Here is a 19,819-nt window from a genome sequence, read left to right on the forward strand (position 1 = left end):
AAAGCTAGTCGTTTGGTCAAACAGACAAACCTATGTGCTCACAAGGTATCTTTATTAGCAGTAGACTTTAAAGGTATCTCACTGATCAGAAAAGATGCAGCAAAGTTAAGCCCCACATGACTTTAAGACGATGATGTCCTAAGATGGAAATTATGCTCATAAAAATCTGATGTGTAACTGAATTGGTGTCTTTGATGACAAGCTGTAAAACCTATGTCATCATCATCAGACTGTGTAGCATTCCCATGTGACAATGTCATAAAATCTGAGTGCACTGCATACATGAAGAAGTATCTGTTTTAGCTGAACAAAAGACAACATAATGTTTTTTAGTAACATAGGATCCACAAGACTTGTGAACAAGATTTTTGGTTTTGTCGTTTTTGTTGTTGAAATGTTGGAAAAAAAAAAGTAGCTTTATTGCCTAGTGATATGTGAGGCTAAAATAAATCACATATATATATTTAAATGTTTAATAGACAACAAAATGGTGATTTTATGCTCGGTTTTTGCTTTTGTTGTGCTATGTGTACTAAAGTGCTAGTTTATCTGTTTTGCAAAATATGGGGCAGACTGTCAACATATGCCGTTTGTTTTGTGTTTTATACACCAAGTATGATTCTAATGTACCTGCGTTTAATCAAAGAAGACAGAATAAATAAATATTTCCAATTTCATCCTTGATAACGTTATTCAAATAGATTCATAAGAAACATAGTTATTCTGAAAATATCAAACTAGTTAGATAGAAACAACATAAGCCTTCATCTTTAGTAGACATAACTACACAAGAACAGTACATGCACATGTCTCTATTTTACGAGGACAATAATTATTTTCAGCTACATTCCCATATGTATGATCAAGTTTTATATAATTAAACAACTACATTTGGTTAAAATACTGGCGCTGCTGTTTGGAAAGGAAAAGTTAAAAGGGAACCACTTTTTTTGAAGGTAACACCTACTAAAAGGTAAGTAATCCCATTCCAGATTTGTAAGCTAACCTAGCATGTCTCGGTACAGCAATGAAACTGTTCATTTTAGCCGTTAATGTTTCCATATGAGCAAAGCTGCTGCTTTATACATACCTTAGATGAAAGCGTGGATGTACTTTTGCTTTTGCCTCCTCCGTGCGAGGAGCCAGAGCTGTTGCTCCCAGACCTTTCCCTCCCGTCAACACCTTGGCTAACTCTCGGGCCGAGACGATGCTGGCCAGCGCCACGCCGTCTCCCATCATGGCGGTTGTCTTTAGACATCGACCCGCCTCAAGTTTAGTCCTTAGTGTTTGTCGGTAATGAACGTTCGAATGCAAAGTTGTCTTCTGGTCAATGGTGATGGAAAAACATGTCAGATAAATACATGACACTAAGTACAACCTACTCGAGCGGTAGCAGGAAGTGCGTTGAATTCGTTTCTGTGACTGACGCCAAAATTCTCCAATGAAATTATAGTAACCTGGCAACGGCACAAGCAACAGCCAGTCACGTACAGTACAACGTAGGTTAAAGGGTGGTACATATTTTTGGTGGGCGGGACTTTGCATTGTCTGCCATGGCAACCAGTGAGATCAGGCGGGACATCCACGGGCGGTTGGTTGAGTTTACAACATTAATTTGTTTTCAAAGTAAAAGCATTAAGTAAAACGATTACAGTTTTTTGCGGTAAAGATCTCAGTTGGGAGTCGTGAAATAAAACTAAACATAAACATCAAAAATGAAAATCATAACAGCATAACCTATACTTGCTGACGCAGAAAAAAAAACCGAATTTAAAAAAAAATAAATACACGTTTATTCTCGATGAAATTTGCAGTTTTACTTCTAAAGAATTTTCAACCGATTTATCAAATTAGAAAATAAACAATTATTTCCCTGCCTCTTTTAATTTGAAGTTCTTTACCGGACATCCCGTACTCCGCGACTTTGAACATTGCTAAGGTAAACACTTGTACTTTTCACGGTAATAACGTTTTTAACTTGTAACAACTGTATAAATTAGCTTAATCGCAGTTAAGGTATTGACGTCTTGTTTTAACTGAGAGTATTTGTATTAACGTTGTCTTTGCTTTTTCTCTTCTTCTAAAGTTTCTTTCATTTGCACAGTTTTCGCTATTCTTATTAGCAAATCGACCGCCAGACCAAAAAAAAAAAATCTTTTTTGCTAGGCTTATTTGATCTTCTTCACTAATCTCGTATACTAAGCGCATGAGTTATGTTTGGATTTGGCAAGGTTTTTGTTTGAACTTACACCTGCAGACCACCAGATAGCAGAGTTGCATCGGATATTTCTGTTTGTCATGTTTACATTTACTCTTAACTTACTTTTCAATCTATTTCTTAACAGATGGAACACACGTTATTCCTCTTTCTGCTGATCCTTCAGTTTAGTGTTGGACAGTTAGGCTCACCTGACCATATCCATGAAGATCATTACATCGGGGAACAGCACAACCCTGACCATGATATGGCTGCTCTGCTAGGAGAGGAGGTTATTTTATATTTCGGTCATGTTTTATTTGTTAATCCCTTGCTAATCTTTCATTCCACTTATCTTTGTCTTTTTTTTTTTAGAGCACCAGGGAAATAAAAGAACTCAGCCCAACAGAGCAGAGAAAGAAGATGATGGCAGTTGTAGAGAAGATTGACACAAACGGGGACAAGCTACTAAGTGGAGGTAACTTTAAGTAAGGTCTAAAAGGCAAAAATAGACAAACTGAAATGCATTTTAATCTGGTCACGTTGTGTGTCTTATTCTTAGAGGAGATCACCCTGTGGATTCAGCATGTCTACAAACAATACGCTATAGAAGATGCAGGAGAGCGGTTCACTCAGTTTGATACCAACATCGACGGGGTTGTTACCTGGGAGGAGTACAGCTCTCTTGCTCATGAGGAACTCATTCCTTTTGATGATGACACTGTACTGGAGGACCCAGAGCAAGAGTCTCTTAGACAAGTAGGCTTGTGTTATACAGTGTCTTCCGAAAAGTATTCATGAAATCTTTTCACTGCATTTTATTGGAATTTTGTGTTATAAACCAACACACATTGAAGCACAGTTGTTATGTTGTAGGTAAATGACACCTGGTGAAAAGTTGGTACATATAAAAATCTGAGAAATGGGGGAAGCCTTTGTGGTAAAGCCTGCTGAGTCAATAGTTATGTTGAACCACATTTGCTCCAGTTACACCTGCCAGTTTTTTTGTGGGTATGTCTCTACCAGGTTTGCACAACTGATGATCAATTCTTTGGGCCATTGTTCTTTAAGAGATAGCTCCCACTCAGTCTGATTTGGTGGGGGAAGTTTGTCAGCATCAATTTGTAAATTTGTCACAAATTCTCAGTTGTGTTTGGGTCTGTGACATTTTAATAAATTAATATGATTTGACCTAAACAATTAAGTCCAACTGGCCAAAGATATTATCTTTATGCAGAGTATTATATATATAATTGAAATATAATGGCACATGAATCGTGTCAAAGCAGTCATTTATAACTGCGCTATCGTACACGCTATTGCAACAATAATTTATGATTCAATATATTGTGCAGCTTTATTTGACTCACATCGATTCTTGCGTGCTCTGTTGCCCTTTGTGAAGAAAACATCAATGCACCATAATGCTGCCTCCACCCTGTTTGAAGGTGGGTGTGGTGTGTTCAGGATGAAGTATGCATCCTGAGCAGTAATAGTTCCCCTTTCAACAGATTTTCCACCTAACCTGTGATTCTCTGCAGCCCTTACGGTTACCATGGATGTCTTGGCTAATTGCTTACATTTGATTTTTGTTTTCTTGGGGTAGCAGAGTCAAAAGGGCTGACTTCAAAAGCACCTCACAATTTGTGGGGAAAAAAAAAGAAAAACTTTAACTTTATAACTATGTGCTACTTTGTGTTGATCTATCATATATCAACCCAGTAAAATACACGGTTTGTTTTTGTACCATGATGAAATGTGAGAAGGTTCAAGGGGTATTAGCCCTTTTTTTTTTTTTTTTAAAGCAAAGTAAAATCTCACTGATTACTCCACATCCTTCTTTAACTGATGCTGTAACATATTCTCATATCACTGTTAGCTTGTCTTAAAGGAAAAGAGGCGCTTTTATTTTGCCGACATGGACGGCACACCTGGCCTCAACGCGACTGAGTTTCTTGCCTTCACTCACGCATTTGAAGTGGATTACATGGCAGTGAGTTGAGTTTAGTTCTCATTCCTGCAAAATCTGATATGATAATACATGTCTTTGTTCAGTGTGGTTTGCACCAACTGAAATTGACTTTTTGTTTTGTTTTTTGTTTTTCGGTCAGGACTTTGCCGTTGACGATGTACTGAATGAATATGATGCAGATAAAGACGGATTTATCACCCTGACGGAATTTATTGGAAACGTGCACAACGAAGGTATGGCGACGCTATCTTTTTTTTTTTTTTTTCCCCAATTAACTCTCTGCAATCAGCTTGTTGTTTTAAAAGTTTGTTCTTCGTTTTGTAAATCAGGAGAGTCCCCGACACAGTGGGAGATTGAAGAATCAGTACGATTTAAAGATCTGTACGACCAAGATCAGAACGGCAAACTGGATCGAGATGAACAGCTGCGCTGGGTTGCGCCTAATAGCTACGGTTCAGCAAGAGAGGAAGTAAGCTTCAGCGCCTCTATCAAAATTAGCTGGAAGAAAAACATTAGTGTCCCTTACACTTATCAGGTTATCATTTCTCTTTGTTGAGGTTGAACTTTATATTAGGCCTTAAATACAGAGAAGTTTAACAAAAGCAAAAACGTCTAGGCAACAATGATTGTGAGGAAACAACCCAGTGGAACATGAGCATTCTGTGTATTTGCTCTTTGTCATGTCCCTTTAATCTAAGATGTAACAATTCTAAAGTTGCAAAGCTGCAGCAAGCTAAATTGAGCATGTGTCAGCATATGAGGGCTGTGGTGGGGGTTGGTCCTATTCTGTACTCTAAGGCCATGATAATTTTACTTTATTGTCATCAACAGGCTCTTCATCTCATCAAAGAAATGGACCAGGATGGAGATGGGCAGCTTTCAGTGACAGAAGTTTTGCAAAACCAAGAAATATTCATCAACAGTGAAGTTACAGACTATGGCAGACACCTCCAGTTGTCACATGATGAATTATAACCATTATTTATAACTGCATTGTTGGCTTTTCTCCGTTTCTTTGAATTCTTTTCCCTTCTTGCTTTAAATTGTGAAATGGAAACTGTCATACTAATACATTTCCAGTTATTGGTACATGAACAAAAAGTTTTAGTTTGGTAATTAAAATGAAACAGGTAGTTGAAACCAGATATTGAAGTACACCACATAAAAAGACAGAAACATTTTTTTAGTTATGTCAGACCAACATTCTTTTGTCTTAGATTAGTTACATTTATCAAAACTATTTCCATTTGCTAAACGCCAGAAATCTTAGCAGAGACCATTTTTTTGGTTGTAATTTCCTTCAAATTTAGAAGTTTACAGTTCAGGAAAAAGTCTTTTTTTTTTTTTTTTTTTACTGGTTTCAATTGTAATGCTTATTACTCACAGCTAATGAAACCACAAAATTTTGTTTAATAAGAAATGACTAATATTACATAAAATCAGCAAAAAATAATATTTCATATAAAAATGGCAGCTTCTGAAAAATTATGTACACTATAGAAACTCAGTACTTGCTCAGGGCTCCTTTTGCATGAAACATTCATTCAATGCAGCATATCTCAGAAGAGATGGATTAATGTAGATTCTCTGTCAGCTTTCACATTAGGAGAGCTTACCAGTCAATCACAGTGATGCCATGATCATTTGGTATTTTTGCTAATGAGGACAGGTGCCAAGTCGTGCTGCACAATGAAATTAGCATCTCCATATATAGATTGTCAGCAACGAGGAGAATAAAGTGCTAGATGACATTAAACTTGAAAATAGAGTGAACCAACACCAGCAGATGACCAAGCTTGCAAAGTCATCACTTTGTGGAAATGTTAAACTGGACCTCGAGCAGCTTGGATTATAAGCTCCTCCCTTCAGCCATGACCTAACACAAGGAATCCCACAGTTGTGACAAATGTCTTGAACACAATTGCTTAAGAACAAATTTTCCTTTCACTCAACGTCCCATTATTATGGCTGGACACATGATCATCTTCATTAGCAATGACCTTTTGCGGCTTAAGCTTCTTGTGGAAGTTGTCAGTGACTGTCTGCTGTACAACTCAAGATAGCAGCCTTCCCCATTATTGTTTAGGTCATATTGTGTTAGCCTGAATTTTGCGCTAATATCGGGCGGAATCAGCGATTATCAAAATTAATTCAAAAGTATGCTTTAAGCCTTTCGGGTATCACTGTGTTTAATAAAGAACGTTTTGAATCAAACTACTGAAATGAAAATGAACATTTGCATGTTATTGTAAGTAAAACCTGATATGCACCGGTAAATGTCATCCACATGGTTTTATAGAGCCACTGAAAAAAATCCTATGCTGGCATCCGTATTATGTCCCCATTAGAACAGATTGCAACGTATTCTACTAGACTGCAAAACTTAGTAAGACATTTCTGTTGTTGTGCAAGCCTTATTGTGTATACTCTGGAGGAACAGGAAGACTTGGTTCTGTTTTAAACCTCAGATAAACATTTTTTTTAACAAAATTTCAGAAAAAAATAGCATTTCCTGTGCTATTTATGAGCATTTATGAGAAGTTTAGAAAACTTATTGTCTTTCATGTTCAAGGAGAAGTTGCTGCCATCACACGTGTCATCTCGGTTGCGGCGGATGTTGACCCGCTTTAGCTCTTCCTTATTTAAATGATATGACTAAGTGAGTGAGAACCTCTGCAAGTTTGTTTCCTGAGTGTGGCATGATGCATTTGACTCGCATCGGACTACAGCCTGCTTCTCCCCTGGAGGGTTTGTGACTGATAGCAAAAGCAGCGATCTTCAGCTGGCATTAATTTAAAGCACTGCCAAAGATGGCCCTACAATTTAAAGATTCCTTCTGGGTGAGTTCAGTTTAATGATTCTGATTCCTCTTTTGCATTTTATGTATGTGTAGTTGAAAGCTGAAGGAAGTGTCACAGGGAAAAAAAAGAAGAAAAAGCCCTTGTTGCAACTGTTTTACTGGAAATTTGAAAGTAGCACATTTTAACTTTTTTGTCTTTTGTTTTTTTATAACCATATTCTTTTCAAAATTTGACTTTTTTTGTAAGCTGACTTCAGATTAGTCTTTTCTTTATATCTACTCATACGTTTTCTGTTAATATGCTTGAAACAAATTTTAATGTGTTACTTTTGTCAGTGGCTCTGTTTTCATGATAAAACCACCTATCGCAAGAAGCACAATTGTGTTTTACAGTGTTACTGTATCTTCCTGCGTATAACATCAGTTTGGGGTTTTGCTACTTTGATGTTATCATCCAGGTTCATTAGATCTGCGTTTTTAGGTTCCTGATTAGGATTGACTCCCTTATTCGCCAAATAGAAGCACAAAGAGCTCAATGATCAGACAAGACCATCAGCCAAACTTTTCCATTTGTCTATGTTTCCTTATATTTTCATTCTATTCCTAGTTTGCATATGTAAAATCTCATCACGTTAGGGTGCATGTGAAAGTTTGACACTGATTCCACCGTAGCTGTTTCCATTCAGAATCCTCCAACTGACAATTTGCCTTTCACCCTAAGTGAGCTGCAGTTAAAACGCATAGATGAGGGAAAAAAACATATTCATTCAAATGAACTGAGCTGTAGTAACGAATCTTCTGCTTCTTTCATGAAGGGGAATGAGTTCATCAGCAACGCTGGCTATGAAACTCTTATTCAGAGACTTAATGAGGGTCGGCGTACGTGTAAGGACGTGGAGGACCTCCTGAAAATGAGGTGAGCTGTCTTTTTTGAGGTAATTCATGTCTGAATTTCTATACTGAGACGCTGATAAATGTGTTATGTACGCAGAGCATCGGCCGAGGAAAAATATGGCAAAGAGTTGGTCTCAATAGCTCGAAAGGCGGGGGGTTCGACGGAGATTTGGTAGGTGATCTGGGTGGGGGATTATTTATTTATTTTTGCCAAGAATACTGATTATCATGTGTTACGCAATAATGTCTATAATGTCTGGCATGTCATAACAGTTTTCAATTTACTCTCACAGCACTCTGAGAGCATCATTTGATGAAATGAAAACACGTAAGCATACAACACTCCAAACCCCCTCAAAAATCAGCTTGCTTTTTTCTTAAATAACGTCTTTCTCCGAAGGTTCTCTATTTTCACTGCATGCTTTGGTTTCTTTCAGAAATTGAAAACATTGGAAACTTGCACATTCAGCTCTCTGGGTTCCTGAAGGAAGAGGTGAAGAGAATGGAGGAGTTCAGAGAGCGACAGAAAGAGCAGAGAAAAAAGGTTCATATTTCTGGTGAATACATAATAAGGAAGTATAGTGGAGTTCCTTGTCTCTAACATGAATTAATGTCCTTTCCAACTAGTTTGAGGTCATCATGGAGAAGGTCCAGAAAACAAAGGTCTCTCTCTACAAGAAAACCATAGATGTAAGGTCAATTCATGTTTTCATGGCAATAGATATCAAAAATTTGTGATTTGTGTTTTTGAGAACCACAGTGTCTGCCGCACATGCAACAGTTTATCAGTTTTAGCTCATGTAGCTCATGTAGCTTCTGCTTTTACATGCAAGGAAAAGAGCTCACTTCTTTGAAATGTTATTTCTGATCACAACACCTCATTTCTTTTAATTTAAAAAACAAAGTAGTTTGTAAATATCTTTGCGGTGCAGTGGAGATATAAACTGTGAAATGGTTTGAAGCCAGGAAGGAAGTGGCAAGTGTTTTCCTTTGTCTTTTTATTATTTTCCTCGGTGCAACATCTTTTTTTTCATTACCAAGCCCCCTATGATCTTTCTTTCCTGTCAAAGCCACACACCGACAAACCGGCGCACAACATATGGCTGTCATCGGTTTCACATTGTCTCTGTTTCCTACTCTTACAGTCTAAAAAATCCTATGAGCAGCGTTGCAAAGAGGCGGATGAGGCAGAGCAAACGGCTGAAAGGCTGGGCAACGCGCCCACGGCCACTCCCAAACAGATTGAGAAGGTAAGTGACATGTAACTCTTGAAATAACTCCATCCTCCGTTGACAATTTGAACATCAATGCAATCAACCAGTCAGTTTATTCACTCGATTTAACACATCATCATTAAGTCACAAAATGCATACTCTTACATTTCTTACTCTGCATGAGTAGGAGGAAGGAAGAAGAAAAGTCTTATGTAAACCTGTCCCTTTCTCAATTATTAAAAAATACATATCGTGGCCACATGTATTACATCAGCTTACAGCAACAGCAACAGCATTTTCGTCATTATTAACTCAGAGGTACATGAGAACTTTTAAAGCATCTTGAGTTGAGTCATAGTAAAACCGTGTTCCACAGCTTTACGCCGCGCACTGAAATGCACATTTACTTTAAAGCAGTACACACTGCTGTTCTTTTGAAATCGCACTTCCTTCTGTTAACTTCTGTCACTTGAGCTTAAACCAAAAATGAACTACTAAAATAAACTCTCTCTCTCTCTCTCTCTCTCTCTATATATATATATATATATATATATATATATATATATATATATATATATATATATAATTTAATTAAAATAAATAAAATTTAATAATATAAAATAATAAAAATAATAATTTTTATAAAATAATTTAATTAAATAAAAAAAAAATAGAAATATATATATATATATATATATATATATATATATATATATATATATATATAACCAGGTCCCTTAATTAACCAGTTTCAAGATATTTGACTGAATAAACAATTTATTAGAGTGTTGTTATTTTTTCATTCACGTTATGCAAAATTCTCACAGCTTTCTTTTCTATCACTGACAGAGGTTTAGTGCTGGTTTTATATGCGTTGCCCCATACCTCTGTAAAACAAGTTAGATATGGAAGCAATAAAAAGTGATCTTCTATACAGAAAAGTCACCTAATACCCCTAATAGCATGTCTATACATTCTTCAGTAAATGCACTTGTTGCTTGGTTGTTCCTCATTTTGCATGTTTTATTACGAGGCATGAAAGTGATGAGCACGTGATGGTGCTGAAGTTTTAAAGAAGTTCAGGTTCCCTTACAATATCAGCCTTCAGTTTGTTTGCTTTGTTTGCTCTGGCATATCTCTGTGGGTTAGACTTCTGTATTGACAGTTGTCCAGCCTTCAGTCATTGACATCCTCTAAGAATTAAGGTAAGGTTCAATAGGTTAATGTTAATGAGGTTGACTTTTCACAGAGTGCTTTGTGCATGCACATTAGTTGAAAGGTGAGTAGAAGAAAAAGGTCCACAAGCCACAGGGAAAACTGTAGCTTTCAGAGAACTGTGTATCTAAATTTGTTTTAGGGTTTGGAAGAGATTTCCAAGGCAGGGACTGGAGCTGGAGTCGGTGCTTCAAGAGCCACCACACTGAAATGCATTCAGGACTAAGGCTACAGCTGTCACATTCCTTCTGTTAGGCCACTCCTAAAACAAGTGGTTGTTGTGGAAATTTTTCTTTAACAAAGAGTGAGAGAAAACGGTTTCAAAACCCAAAGAACCAGAGAAAGAATCAGTATTTATTCGAAGGCTCTACAGCGTTCGAAGTCTCTGCTCACTGATCACAGTCAGGAGAAAGATCCCCGAGCAAAATAAAGCTTACAGCTTTGTAGGAAGGGTTTCATTCCATTCACATAGTTGACAAACTACTTGGTTACAGAACAGACAGCAAGCACATGTATCTTCTTTCACCAGGGCAGTCAAACACGTCACGAGGGTACATAGAAGAAACAATTTAATAACTTCACTGTAATACCAAGGCCAGAAAAACTGCTTAGGAAGACTTTCTCAGAAGCCTGTGTGTCACACAAGAATCATTTACTGTTATGCACTGATTTAGTTAATAATCATAGTGATCTTAAAATTTTCCACTACATTGTCCAAAGTCCTCTTTTCAAATAAAAGCACATTTTTGTGTTTTGTGCCAGAACCTGAAGGAAGACCGGATAAGAATATTACGAAAAGGCTCAAACCAAAGACAACCAAGCTTTTGCTCAGTTTGTCCTGAAGATGTTTTAACATCTATCCAGGAGTCCGTGTCTATTCTGGAAGCTCACAGTTGATCAACATGGAGCTGTGAGCTCTTGTTTTTGAGACCCATCAAATCATTGACCTTCTCGTCCCTCACCTAGCTTGTTTCGGTCTTTTATTAGAGGTGGAATTTGTGCTTGGTCATTTTTTTTTTTTTATGATGATGGGATTGCTTATGTAATTTCTTTGGAATGAGCTTCAAAACCAAGTTGTAGATGCTTGAAAGCTGAAATCAAATCCTTCTCCCTCGGCTAAATTTTGGTTTTTCAAAGATGGACAAAGATGGAAAGGGAAGGGAAGGATCTCCTGGATAGAAACATATTCAGGAAAAACTGAACAGCTACCTGTTGTAGACATGACTTAGATGACTGAGAAGATTCACGGACAGTAAAGAGTAATGGTTTCGGGACTCATGTCATCAGCTGGTGTTGGTTTATGTCCAAAGTCAGCAAAGCAGTCAACCAGGAAACTTTGAAGCACTTTGTGCTTCCTCTATGCTGACGAGCTCTGTGGAGATGCTGGGTTTATTTTTCCACCTGCCCACACTGAATAAACAATGCCTTCTTTAATGACTGTGACCATGAGGGAAATTTCAGCATTAAATTAAGCTCCGCTTGCTGAACACCTCCAAAGAGCAATTTGCGAATTGCCTCCACGTCCAGGAGGCAATTCCTTGACGTGGAAATAATCCATGCTGAGAGTCCCAACCCAATCTTGAGTGTGCATGCTGCACAGTATGCATACATTTCAGTCGGCCGACAATTCTGTTTGAAACAGGTTTCTATTAGTTTTTATGATTTGTTTAAAGAGCCTTTTGCTGTAGGAAGCTCAAACAGGTATATATATATATATATCTCTCTCTCTATATATAGATAGATAGATAGATAGATAGATAGATAGATAGATAGATAGATAGATAGATAGATAGATAGATAGATAGATATAAACTTGTTGACAATCTGAGTCAGTCCACTAACACAAAAAAAATTATATCTAGATAAAGTAAACTATATACATTCTACACAAGCATGTTACACATGTACAATCCTTCGTGGACGAATTACAGTTACTTAGAAGTGAATTATTTGGCAATGATTAGTGAACAGCTTATTTAAATATGTGAGGTAAACGCAGACTTTTATTATTCAAAGTAACAACAGCCTTTAGCCCCCAAATCAAACAAAACATTTTTCTATTACCTATTGGTGATAGAAAAACGCATTGAACAACCGTGACATATAAAAATAAAAACTCTTATAACTCACATTCTCACTTCCTTACTAGCCTAAACTGTCAATTTGTGAACTACCACTTAAGTAATAATCGCTAAGCTCTTCATTACAGTGAAGAGCTTACTGCAATGGTCAGGTCAGGTATTGTTTAGTCTTTGGGATTGTGATTCTTCTGGAACACATCATCGTGTCCAACTTTCAACCAAATTAGCTGTATTTTGTACACTAGTACCAATGGCCGTGAAATAGACCCTCAGAATGATTCTACCACCACTGTTTGATCGTGGGTCCTACAACTAGTTTTCTGATTTATGGATGGCGTAAGCCTTTGCTCTTCCTAAACATCGTCATCAGTTTCTTTCATCAGTGGGTGACAGTTTTAATGTTCTTCCCAACTTGAGCAAATTAGAAGTAGCTCTAAAAAAAAAAAAAAAAAAACTTTTCCAAGTTGTGTAAATCTACAATTCCTCTTCTTACATCTAAACTGGGTTGCTTCTTCTGAATATCAATCTGTGCTGTGAGTTAAAATATATTATGCTCAAAGAGAAACTACCTGACACGTACAGTCATGATCAGTACATGTTAAACAGGCATACAAGAATTTCCAGCACCACTTAAAAACTAGTTGGATATCTTGCAGTTACTTGTTAAAATTTTTCATACGACCCTGAAAAATTTCAGCAGCAACAAAAGAGACCAAAACTATTTACACCTCATGTTATATGTATCCTATACAATTCACTTAAAAGTATGTTGAAATAAAATACAAAACAAAAATGATGCAAATGTCAAGTTTGTGTACAATCTCAAACTAATACTTTGTTGAGCCTCCCTTTGATTTCATCTCAGCATTAAAGTCTTCTTTTTTGAGTCTATCAAAATCTCACTAATATTTACTCAATGTACTCCACTGTAAAGTTTTTTTCAGATGTATCAGATTGTGAGGCTCTGGCTTCCTAGCAGAGGGACCCAAAGATGTCTTGCCAAAGCTTTTCTAATATTAGAACTGTTCATAACTCCATCCACCTTGACAAAAGCCCGACTTGCATCATAAAAAACATTTTATGATTGGTTTGTTATCACATACAAAACACAACCAGAAATGTCCCCAGTTCCTTAAATTTTATTGTCAGATAATAAAGATGTGTCAACAAAGTATTAGTTTAAGGCTGTGCATATTTATTCAATGATATATATATATATATATATATATATATATATATATATATATATATATATATATATATAATTTACATTTGATTGGCACAAATGTGAAAGTATTTTCCTCTAAGATGATCAGGTACCGCAATGAAAATGAACTATCAATGTACGAAGAAAAAAAAACTCACGACCAGCTCAACATTAGAAGATTAAATAACAGTCTGACTCAAAGTATGAAGAAACGAGGGTGACGCTATCCTTTTGCACAGCAAGATGAAAAAACAGAAAAAAAATGAAATGCACTATTTTTTTTTTTCCTCTGTCATTTTTGTTTTAGATGAACAACAAATCCAAACAGTGCAGAGAAGCTGCAGCTGAAGCCGGTAAGGAGAAAGACGCTCGATAATTTAAGGAGAAAAAAACTTGTAAATTCATGTTTTACGTTATAATCCAATGTGGTTTACCAGGAACATGATTTTTTTTTTTCTTTTCTGAATATCGGTCATGCTTACTTCCTTTTTCCTATTAATCCACGAAAAGTACAATACGCAGGATGTAAACACGAGGTTGTCAAAAGTGGTACTTTCATATCTCACATGTAAAACTGGTGTGGATTGCCTTTAGAGAGCCAGTACAAGTCAAACATTGAGCAGCTTGACCGGATTCGACAAGAGTGGGAGTCGACGCATGTTGAGATCTGTGAGGTAAGACGCTGTCGTTCCTTTCCAGTTGTTACTTAGAATATGCTTTTTCATTCGTGCGCGTTGGTGGCACGTCTGTTTTATTTCAGTCAGGATATGTAACACCTCCCATTTGCACACCACATAGTAAGTCATTATTCTGAAAATACATTTCCGTGCCCCGACTCTTCCTGAATGTGACTGATAGCATCAACACGGCTGGAGCGCTACAGCAGCTGTGAGCATCCCGATAAGTTCAGTTACAGGTGAACACTGTCAAAGCACAGCATGTTCCGGCGCAGAAGGGAACAAAAACAAAGCAGTAAATCAGAAAGAGAGTCATTACTCGTGAAAAGTCACACACAAAGTCATACTATAGTCAACATGTTCAAGTCATACGTAGACTTGAACATGTTCTTTAATGCCAACGAATATGAGTTTTAAAATATGGAGTTGCAACTAGAAGCTAAACACATTTATGTAAACCCAAAAACCAATGTCTTCCAGATGTTTCAGCAGCAAGAAGAAGATCGCATCAGTGTCGTAAGGAATGCTTTGTGGGTGCACTGTAACCAGCTGTCGATACAGTGTGTCAAAGACGACGAGGTCAGCTGGTTTCACACCTGTTGAGCTGTCAGCGATACGGCGCCACATATTTACATTTCCTTCCTGACGAACTTTTTGTTTCAGTGTTATGAGAATGTACGGAATTCGCTTGAAAACTGTGACATCATCACAGACAACAACAACTTTGTGGAGATGAGAAAGTGCAACCCGACGCCCCCAGGTATGTAATGCCTGCAGGCTTCTTCTCCTGATTTGAATATGTTCTGTTCTGAGAAATCATTTCAATATAATCTTTCAGCTGTATAGGCAGTACATAAGGGCTAGGTGGAGCTTACCGAATCGATTTTAATCCCTCTTTTTTTGCCCACAGCTCCGATTGGATATCAAAACTACTACGAGAATAATGCTTCTGTGCAGGCAAACGGCAGTGCTGGATTTGTAGAGGGAGTCAAGAAAAGGTTGGATTATGACAACCAATAAAAATAATTCTCATCTCTCTTGCTCTCTCTCCCTCTCTCTTCCTCTCTCTCTATCAGTCATGTTTTAGTGGACTTCTCTAACAGCTTTTTATAATCTTTAGGATTTCAAATCTGCTGCCAGGAAGCTGTACATTTGGCTCCAAGCTGACCATCAATGAAGGAGTGTCAGAACCTCCTGGTACTGAACCAATGCTATTCAACCCATCCTACAAGTTCTCATAATGATTCTTCCAGACAAAGCAAGATGAACAAAAGCCATACCCTGCTTAAATTTAGTTTACAAACTTTTTCTCAACCAGTGAACTAACTTCTAGCTTCTCTTCTATAAAAAGCATCTCCACAGAAATACAGGTTTTGCAATAACCTTTAAATCTTTTCTACATGTTGTCACTTGACAACCACAGGCATCGGTTCCATTGACATCTATGCAGCAGATCTTCACGAAGTGGTGCAGAATTGTGAAGTGGAAATAAACGATAGATGGGTTTCCAAATTTGACAAACAAAAATCTGAAAAGTACAGCATGCATATGAATAAGCCCGCCCTCGAGTCAATACTTTTGCTGCAGTTGCAGCCCCCTTTAGTCTATATGTTCAAATCTACCAAATTTATAGGTGTTGAACTTTTTGCCCACTCTTAAATGTCTTTGAACATCAAATCTTAAGTTTCACCTCAGATTTTCAGTTGCATTTAGGTCTGGGCTTTGACTGGGCCATTCAAGCACATGAACCATTGTGCTGTAGCATTGACTGTATGTCGGTGAACCTCTGCTCACAGTTAAACCAGACTCATATGATGTGCTGCAACACCATAACACGTTCAAAGCTTGAGGTATTGTTTTATAATTAACTCTGTTCTCCACAACCTCCTTATTGACCTTTCTGTGGTTTTCCATAGTCTTCATGATACGTCAGTGAACACTTGTTCTCTAGAAAACCTCAGAGACCAACACAGGACAGCTGGAGAATAAGTTACATGCAGATGGGTTCTATTTACTATTTAAGCCAACCGTTTGCATTGGATTTTATTTAAATGCATCAAAGTAAGGAGGGCTAAATATGCAGAACCTTTCAGATTTTTATAATGTAAAAACACATACAATTTTGCAGTACTTTGTGTGGGTGAATCATTTTAAATCCTAATGAAATACATAGATGTTTGTGGCCGTAGCACAAAAAAAAAGTTTGCCAATGCTCTAACCCCAAACCTGTTTCAGTCAAAAGAGAAACAAAACTCTAGAGATAAGACAGTCAACGCCTTTGTGTTAACACAGCAGATATTAAAATGAGTTACTATATTGAGGACAAAAACTGGTGCGCTCTGTTTAACAGAGGCAAAAGGAAAAAAAGAGAAAACGCTGTCAGTCTTCTACAGTCATGTCTTCTAACATTTGTTATTTGGACAGAGGAATATTTAAAACAGCACTGCTCATCTACTGAGGGTTTAGAATAATGATACTGAAGATTATCTTCAAAACATTTATTAAACCGGATAGAAAATGACATAATTAGATCAAGACATTTATTTCCATGGTCCATGTTTTGAGTTGTTAATTGCAACCTTCAGCCTAATAACAACCGATTGTTTGTCTTCAGCAGGAACATCGGAGGGTGTTTATGCTTCCATTCCTGGACTCCAGAATTTCAACCAGAGCAGCAAGGAGTACAAGGCTGTATACGACTATGTAGCACAGGTCTGGTCATTGGCACTGGTTATTATTGATGTAGAGTTTCCGTTTTTCTTGCCTTTTAGGGACAATTTGTGAACTTGACTGTTGCTGTTCTTCTTTTAGGGGGAAGATGAACTCTCAATATCTGTTGGGGATGTTGTGGTTGTGATAGATGAGGGAGAAGACGGCTGGTGGACGGTGCAAAGGAATGGTCAGTCTGGTCTGGTTCCTGGTTCTTATCTCGCTAAGGAATAAGTTTTCAGGCCAGCCTGTTTTACATGTACATTTCAGAATGGTTTTGTACCTTGAAATCACAAGGCATCTTAGTGGCATGCACGCTTTCAGAAAAGGTCCCCCTGCCAACACCCGGCAGCCCCTCCTGGTCGTAGAGCGTATTTCCAAAAGCAAGCTATTTTCTTTGTTCTTTACAATCCTTTGAACTAAAGGTTGATCACAACACACTGAGCCCACTTTATGCCAAGAATCCAAACTAAAGAAATGTTACATACATAGATCTGTAAATAATGGCACTTACACATATGCCAATTAGTGTAAAACTAATCTATTTTGGGATCATCTTAGCGTCTCTTTCTCAAGCTGTTGGCATCTAAGAGTCGTGCAGATCTTTTGCACAGAAACATGGCACTAAAACTTCTTCGCACACTTTTAGTTCAATGTTGAGTCTGAAGTTTCAAAGGTTTTGTATGATTTCTGTTGTTGCCTTGAATGTAATTTATGTCTTGTTTGCATAAAATAAAAATAAAAAAAACATAATTGTGAAGTTTCCATTTGTATTTATAAGGCATGCGAATACTCATATTAAGATTTGAACCTTTTGTAGGTCATGTATGTTAGGCCACTGCTGTCTTTGGTACTCTTTGGTGAGAGGCCACTCATTTGGTAGCTACTACTTTTATAAACACAGCAGAGACATTTTAAGAATGCAAAAAGAGTTTCACAAGTGACTTGCAGAGGCAACAATGGAGTCATGTGATTAAGCAGGGTTAAAATAAACATATAAAAAAATGACAATCTAGATAATAGCAAGCCCTTTTCCAGCTCTGGTTTTACTTAGCAGGAAATGACAAAAAAAGAACTGGTCTTTGACACATTTGATATTATGTATATCCAACTGCAAGCGTACAAGAAGCATCCTGTGGACTCCACTCTGTCATTATTTGACAAAGACGAAGCAAAAACTTGTACAAGCTATGCGAGAAAAAATATCACTTATGTGAGTTGTTAAAGCCACCATGTATTGAAGTAACTGAAAGGCCTTTTATGCATAACTCAGTTCATCACATTCTTATTGGCACACTCTTCTCAACAATGCTTCAGGTTTTGAGGTTTGTGCAAGTTCTACAAATTATGCCACAGTTCAGTGGCGTCAAAGTTTTGGGCCATTGCAACATTTGCATTCGTTTTCTAAGCTTTTTGTGGATTTCCTGCTGTGTTTGGGATCAATGTCCTATTGATGAGCCAGTCTAGGCCAAGCTATTGATTAAAAGGCCTCATGTTTTACTCCATAATACTTTGCTATACAGAGTGATCGAGTAAATGGCTGCATAACGAGTCCAAATTACCTTCCACCACATGACAGCTGAGGTATGCTAATTTTTCTTGCAGACGCAACTTTGCACACCAAAAGTTGAGTCACAATGAAGAGGCAGTCTCTGGGCAACAGAAACGAGCCATGTTTGTTCTGTGTATTTTTAACAGAGTCCTGTAGGCTTTAATATGAAGCTCTGGGGTTTGCGAGTTTGCAATTTCTCTGAGAATTGTTAACCCTTGGGTGAATTTGCTCAACTCTAATTGAGCAAATTCACCATCTACAATAACAACTGTAGATGGTGACCAGAGCTAAACAGGTCAATAAAAGTACATACACAATTACAACATTTGTACAAAACAATATTGTTCAAGGCAACAAAGTTTGACTGCGGAAAAATTGATCTTAAATTGCTTGGAAATGGCATTTTAACCGTTCCCCAAAAAACTGATTGCAGATTTCTGTCCGTCCCAGCATTGGATGAATACTTACCTTTATGCACCAGATGGATCAACCAAAAGAATATCTTTATTTTATTGAGATGGTCAATAAATCAACCGTGTCTCATTGGTGTCAGTTGCCGGCTACTTTCCTAATTAAATCCCATGGAAGCAGCAACCTTTTATCATTTTGATTTCATCTGTGCTTCATACATTAAGTGAATGGTACAATCTGTTAACTTTAAAAGATAATAGCTTAATTTTTAAAGATTACGGTAAAAAGATATGGTCTTTTCCATATCTCCGTTGCATCCTGAAGAAATCAATGAATCTAAAGTCTGAATTTCATTGTACATAATACTATTTTGAACTGAGTATCTTACAACTCGCTTGGGGACAATCTGAGAATTTTAGAAACTGACATAACGGGGAAACACCAAAATCTTGACAGAATAAAATTGCATAAGAAAAAGAGTAAAGCTGTTATGCAGATGTCTGAACAAACCAGAAAGAGATATCATTTGTTCTCAACTTTTACTTAAACACATTATTTACATTCTTCAGTTTCATCATTGCTATATGAGACAATATGAATAAACCATATTGTAGTAGAGTACCTGGGACTAACAAACGGATATGAGAGAAAAATAAAATCTATCTGAAAACCAATTAATACATCAAAGGTTAAATACATGTATTTCCTAAAATAAAGCTCACATAAGTTAAAGCCAGTTCTGTAGGAGCTCGCACACAAAACCATGCTGCTGAATCAGGAGATGGTGGTGTCCATTTTTTATGCCGTTAAAATTTAAAATAGAGTATTAGGCATCCTCAGAAAGCAGGAACAAAGTAGAAATCTCCATCTGTCATTCAAGTACATGATAG

The 19,819-nt window shown here is 37.2% G+C and overlaps 3 protein-coding genes across 9 annotated transcripts in view; 2 read left to right on the forward strand and 1 right to left on the reverse strand.

Moving 5' to 3' along the window:
- scaper (S-phase cyclin A-associated protein in the ER) overlaps window positions 1–1,437 on the reverse strand; it is a 66,716-nt gene extending 65,279 nt beyond the window's left edge. For all 4 annotated transcript variants that reach the window (XM_015030303.1, XM_015030304.1, XM_015030307.1 and 1 more), the window contains exon 1: window positions 1,091–1,437. In XM_015030303.1, the coding sequence (XP_014885789.1) occupies window positions 1,091–1,258 (168 nt within the window). In that variant the 5' untranslated portion in view covers window positions 1,259–1,437. The remainder of the gene's footprint in view (window positions 1–1,090) is intronic.
- Window positions 1,438–1,848: 411 nt separating this feature from the next.
- Window positions 1,849–5,162, forward strand: rcn2 (reticulocalbin 2). Of its 3 annotated transcripts, none has more exons than XM_015030311.1 (8): window positions 1,849–1,961; window positions 2,346–2,489; window positions 2,573–2,675; window positions 2,760–2,956; window positions 4,077–4,190; window positions 4,309–4,402; window positions 4,499–4,638; window positions 5,001–5,162. In XM_015030311.1, exons 2-8 carry the CDS (start codon window positions 2,346–2,348, stop codon window positions 5,142–5,144), a joined length of 936 nt encoding a protein of 311 aa, XP_014885797.1. In that variant the 5' UTR covers window positions 1,849–1,961; the 3' UTR covers window positions 5,145–5,162. The 3 variants fall into 3 exon arrangements, with proteins under 3 accessions (XP_014885797.1, XP_014885799.1, XP_014885798.1); XM_015030313.1 differs by having other exon boundaries at window positions 1,888–1,939; XM_015030312.1 differs by having other exon boundaries at window positions 1,956–2,016.
- A 105-nt stretch (window positions 5,163–5,267) lies between these two features.
- Window positions 5,268–19,808, forward strand: pstpip1a (proline-serine-threonine phosphatase interacting protein 1a). 2 transcript variants are annotated; one of them, XM_015030310.1, is made up of 15 exons: window positions 5,268–7,009; window positions 7,785–7,885; window positions 7,961–8,035; window positions 8,157–8,191; window positions 8,301–8,407; window positions 8,491–8,553; window positions 9,009–9,113; window positions 13,888–13,933; window positions 14,175–14,254; window positions 14,738–14,836; window positions 14,921–15,017; window positions 15,168–15,255; window positions 15,378–15,454; window positions 16,875–16,969; window positions 17,069–19,808. In XM_015030310.1, the coding sequence occupies exons 1-15, from the start codon at window positions 6,980–6,982 to the stop codon at window positions 17,198–17,200; spliced, it is 1,230 nt and encodes a 409-aa protein (XP_014885796.1). In that variant the 5' UTR covers window positions 5,268–6,979; the 3' UTR covers window positions 17,201–19,808. The 2 variants fall into 2 exon arrangements, with proteins under 2 accessions (XP_014885796.1, XP_014885795.1); XM_015030309.1 differs by having other exon boundaries at window positions 16,872–16,969; window positions 17,069–17,729.
- Window positions 19,809–19,819: the final 11 nt, after the last annotated feature.

Source organism: Poecilia latipinna, unplaced genomic scaffold, assembly GCF_001443285.1.
Source record: "Poecilia latipinna isolate Pla-1442-1.1 unplaced genomic scaffold, P_latipinna-1.0 Scaffold178, whole genome shotgun sequence".
In the NCBI taxonomy this organism is placed as follows: Eukaryota; Metazoa; Chordata; class Actinopteri; order Cyprinodontiformes; family Poeciliidae; genus Poecilia; species Poecilia latipinna.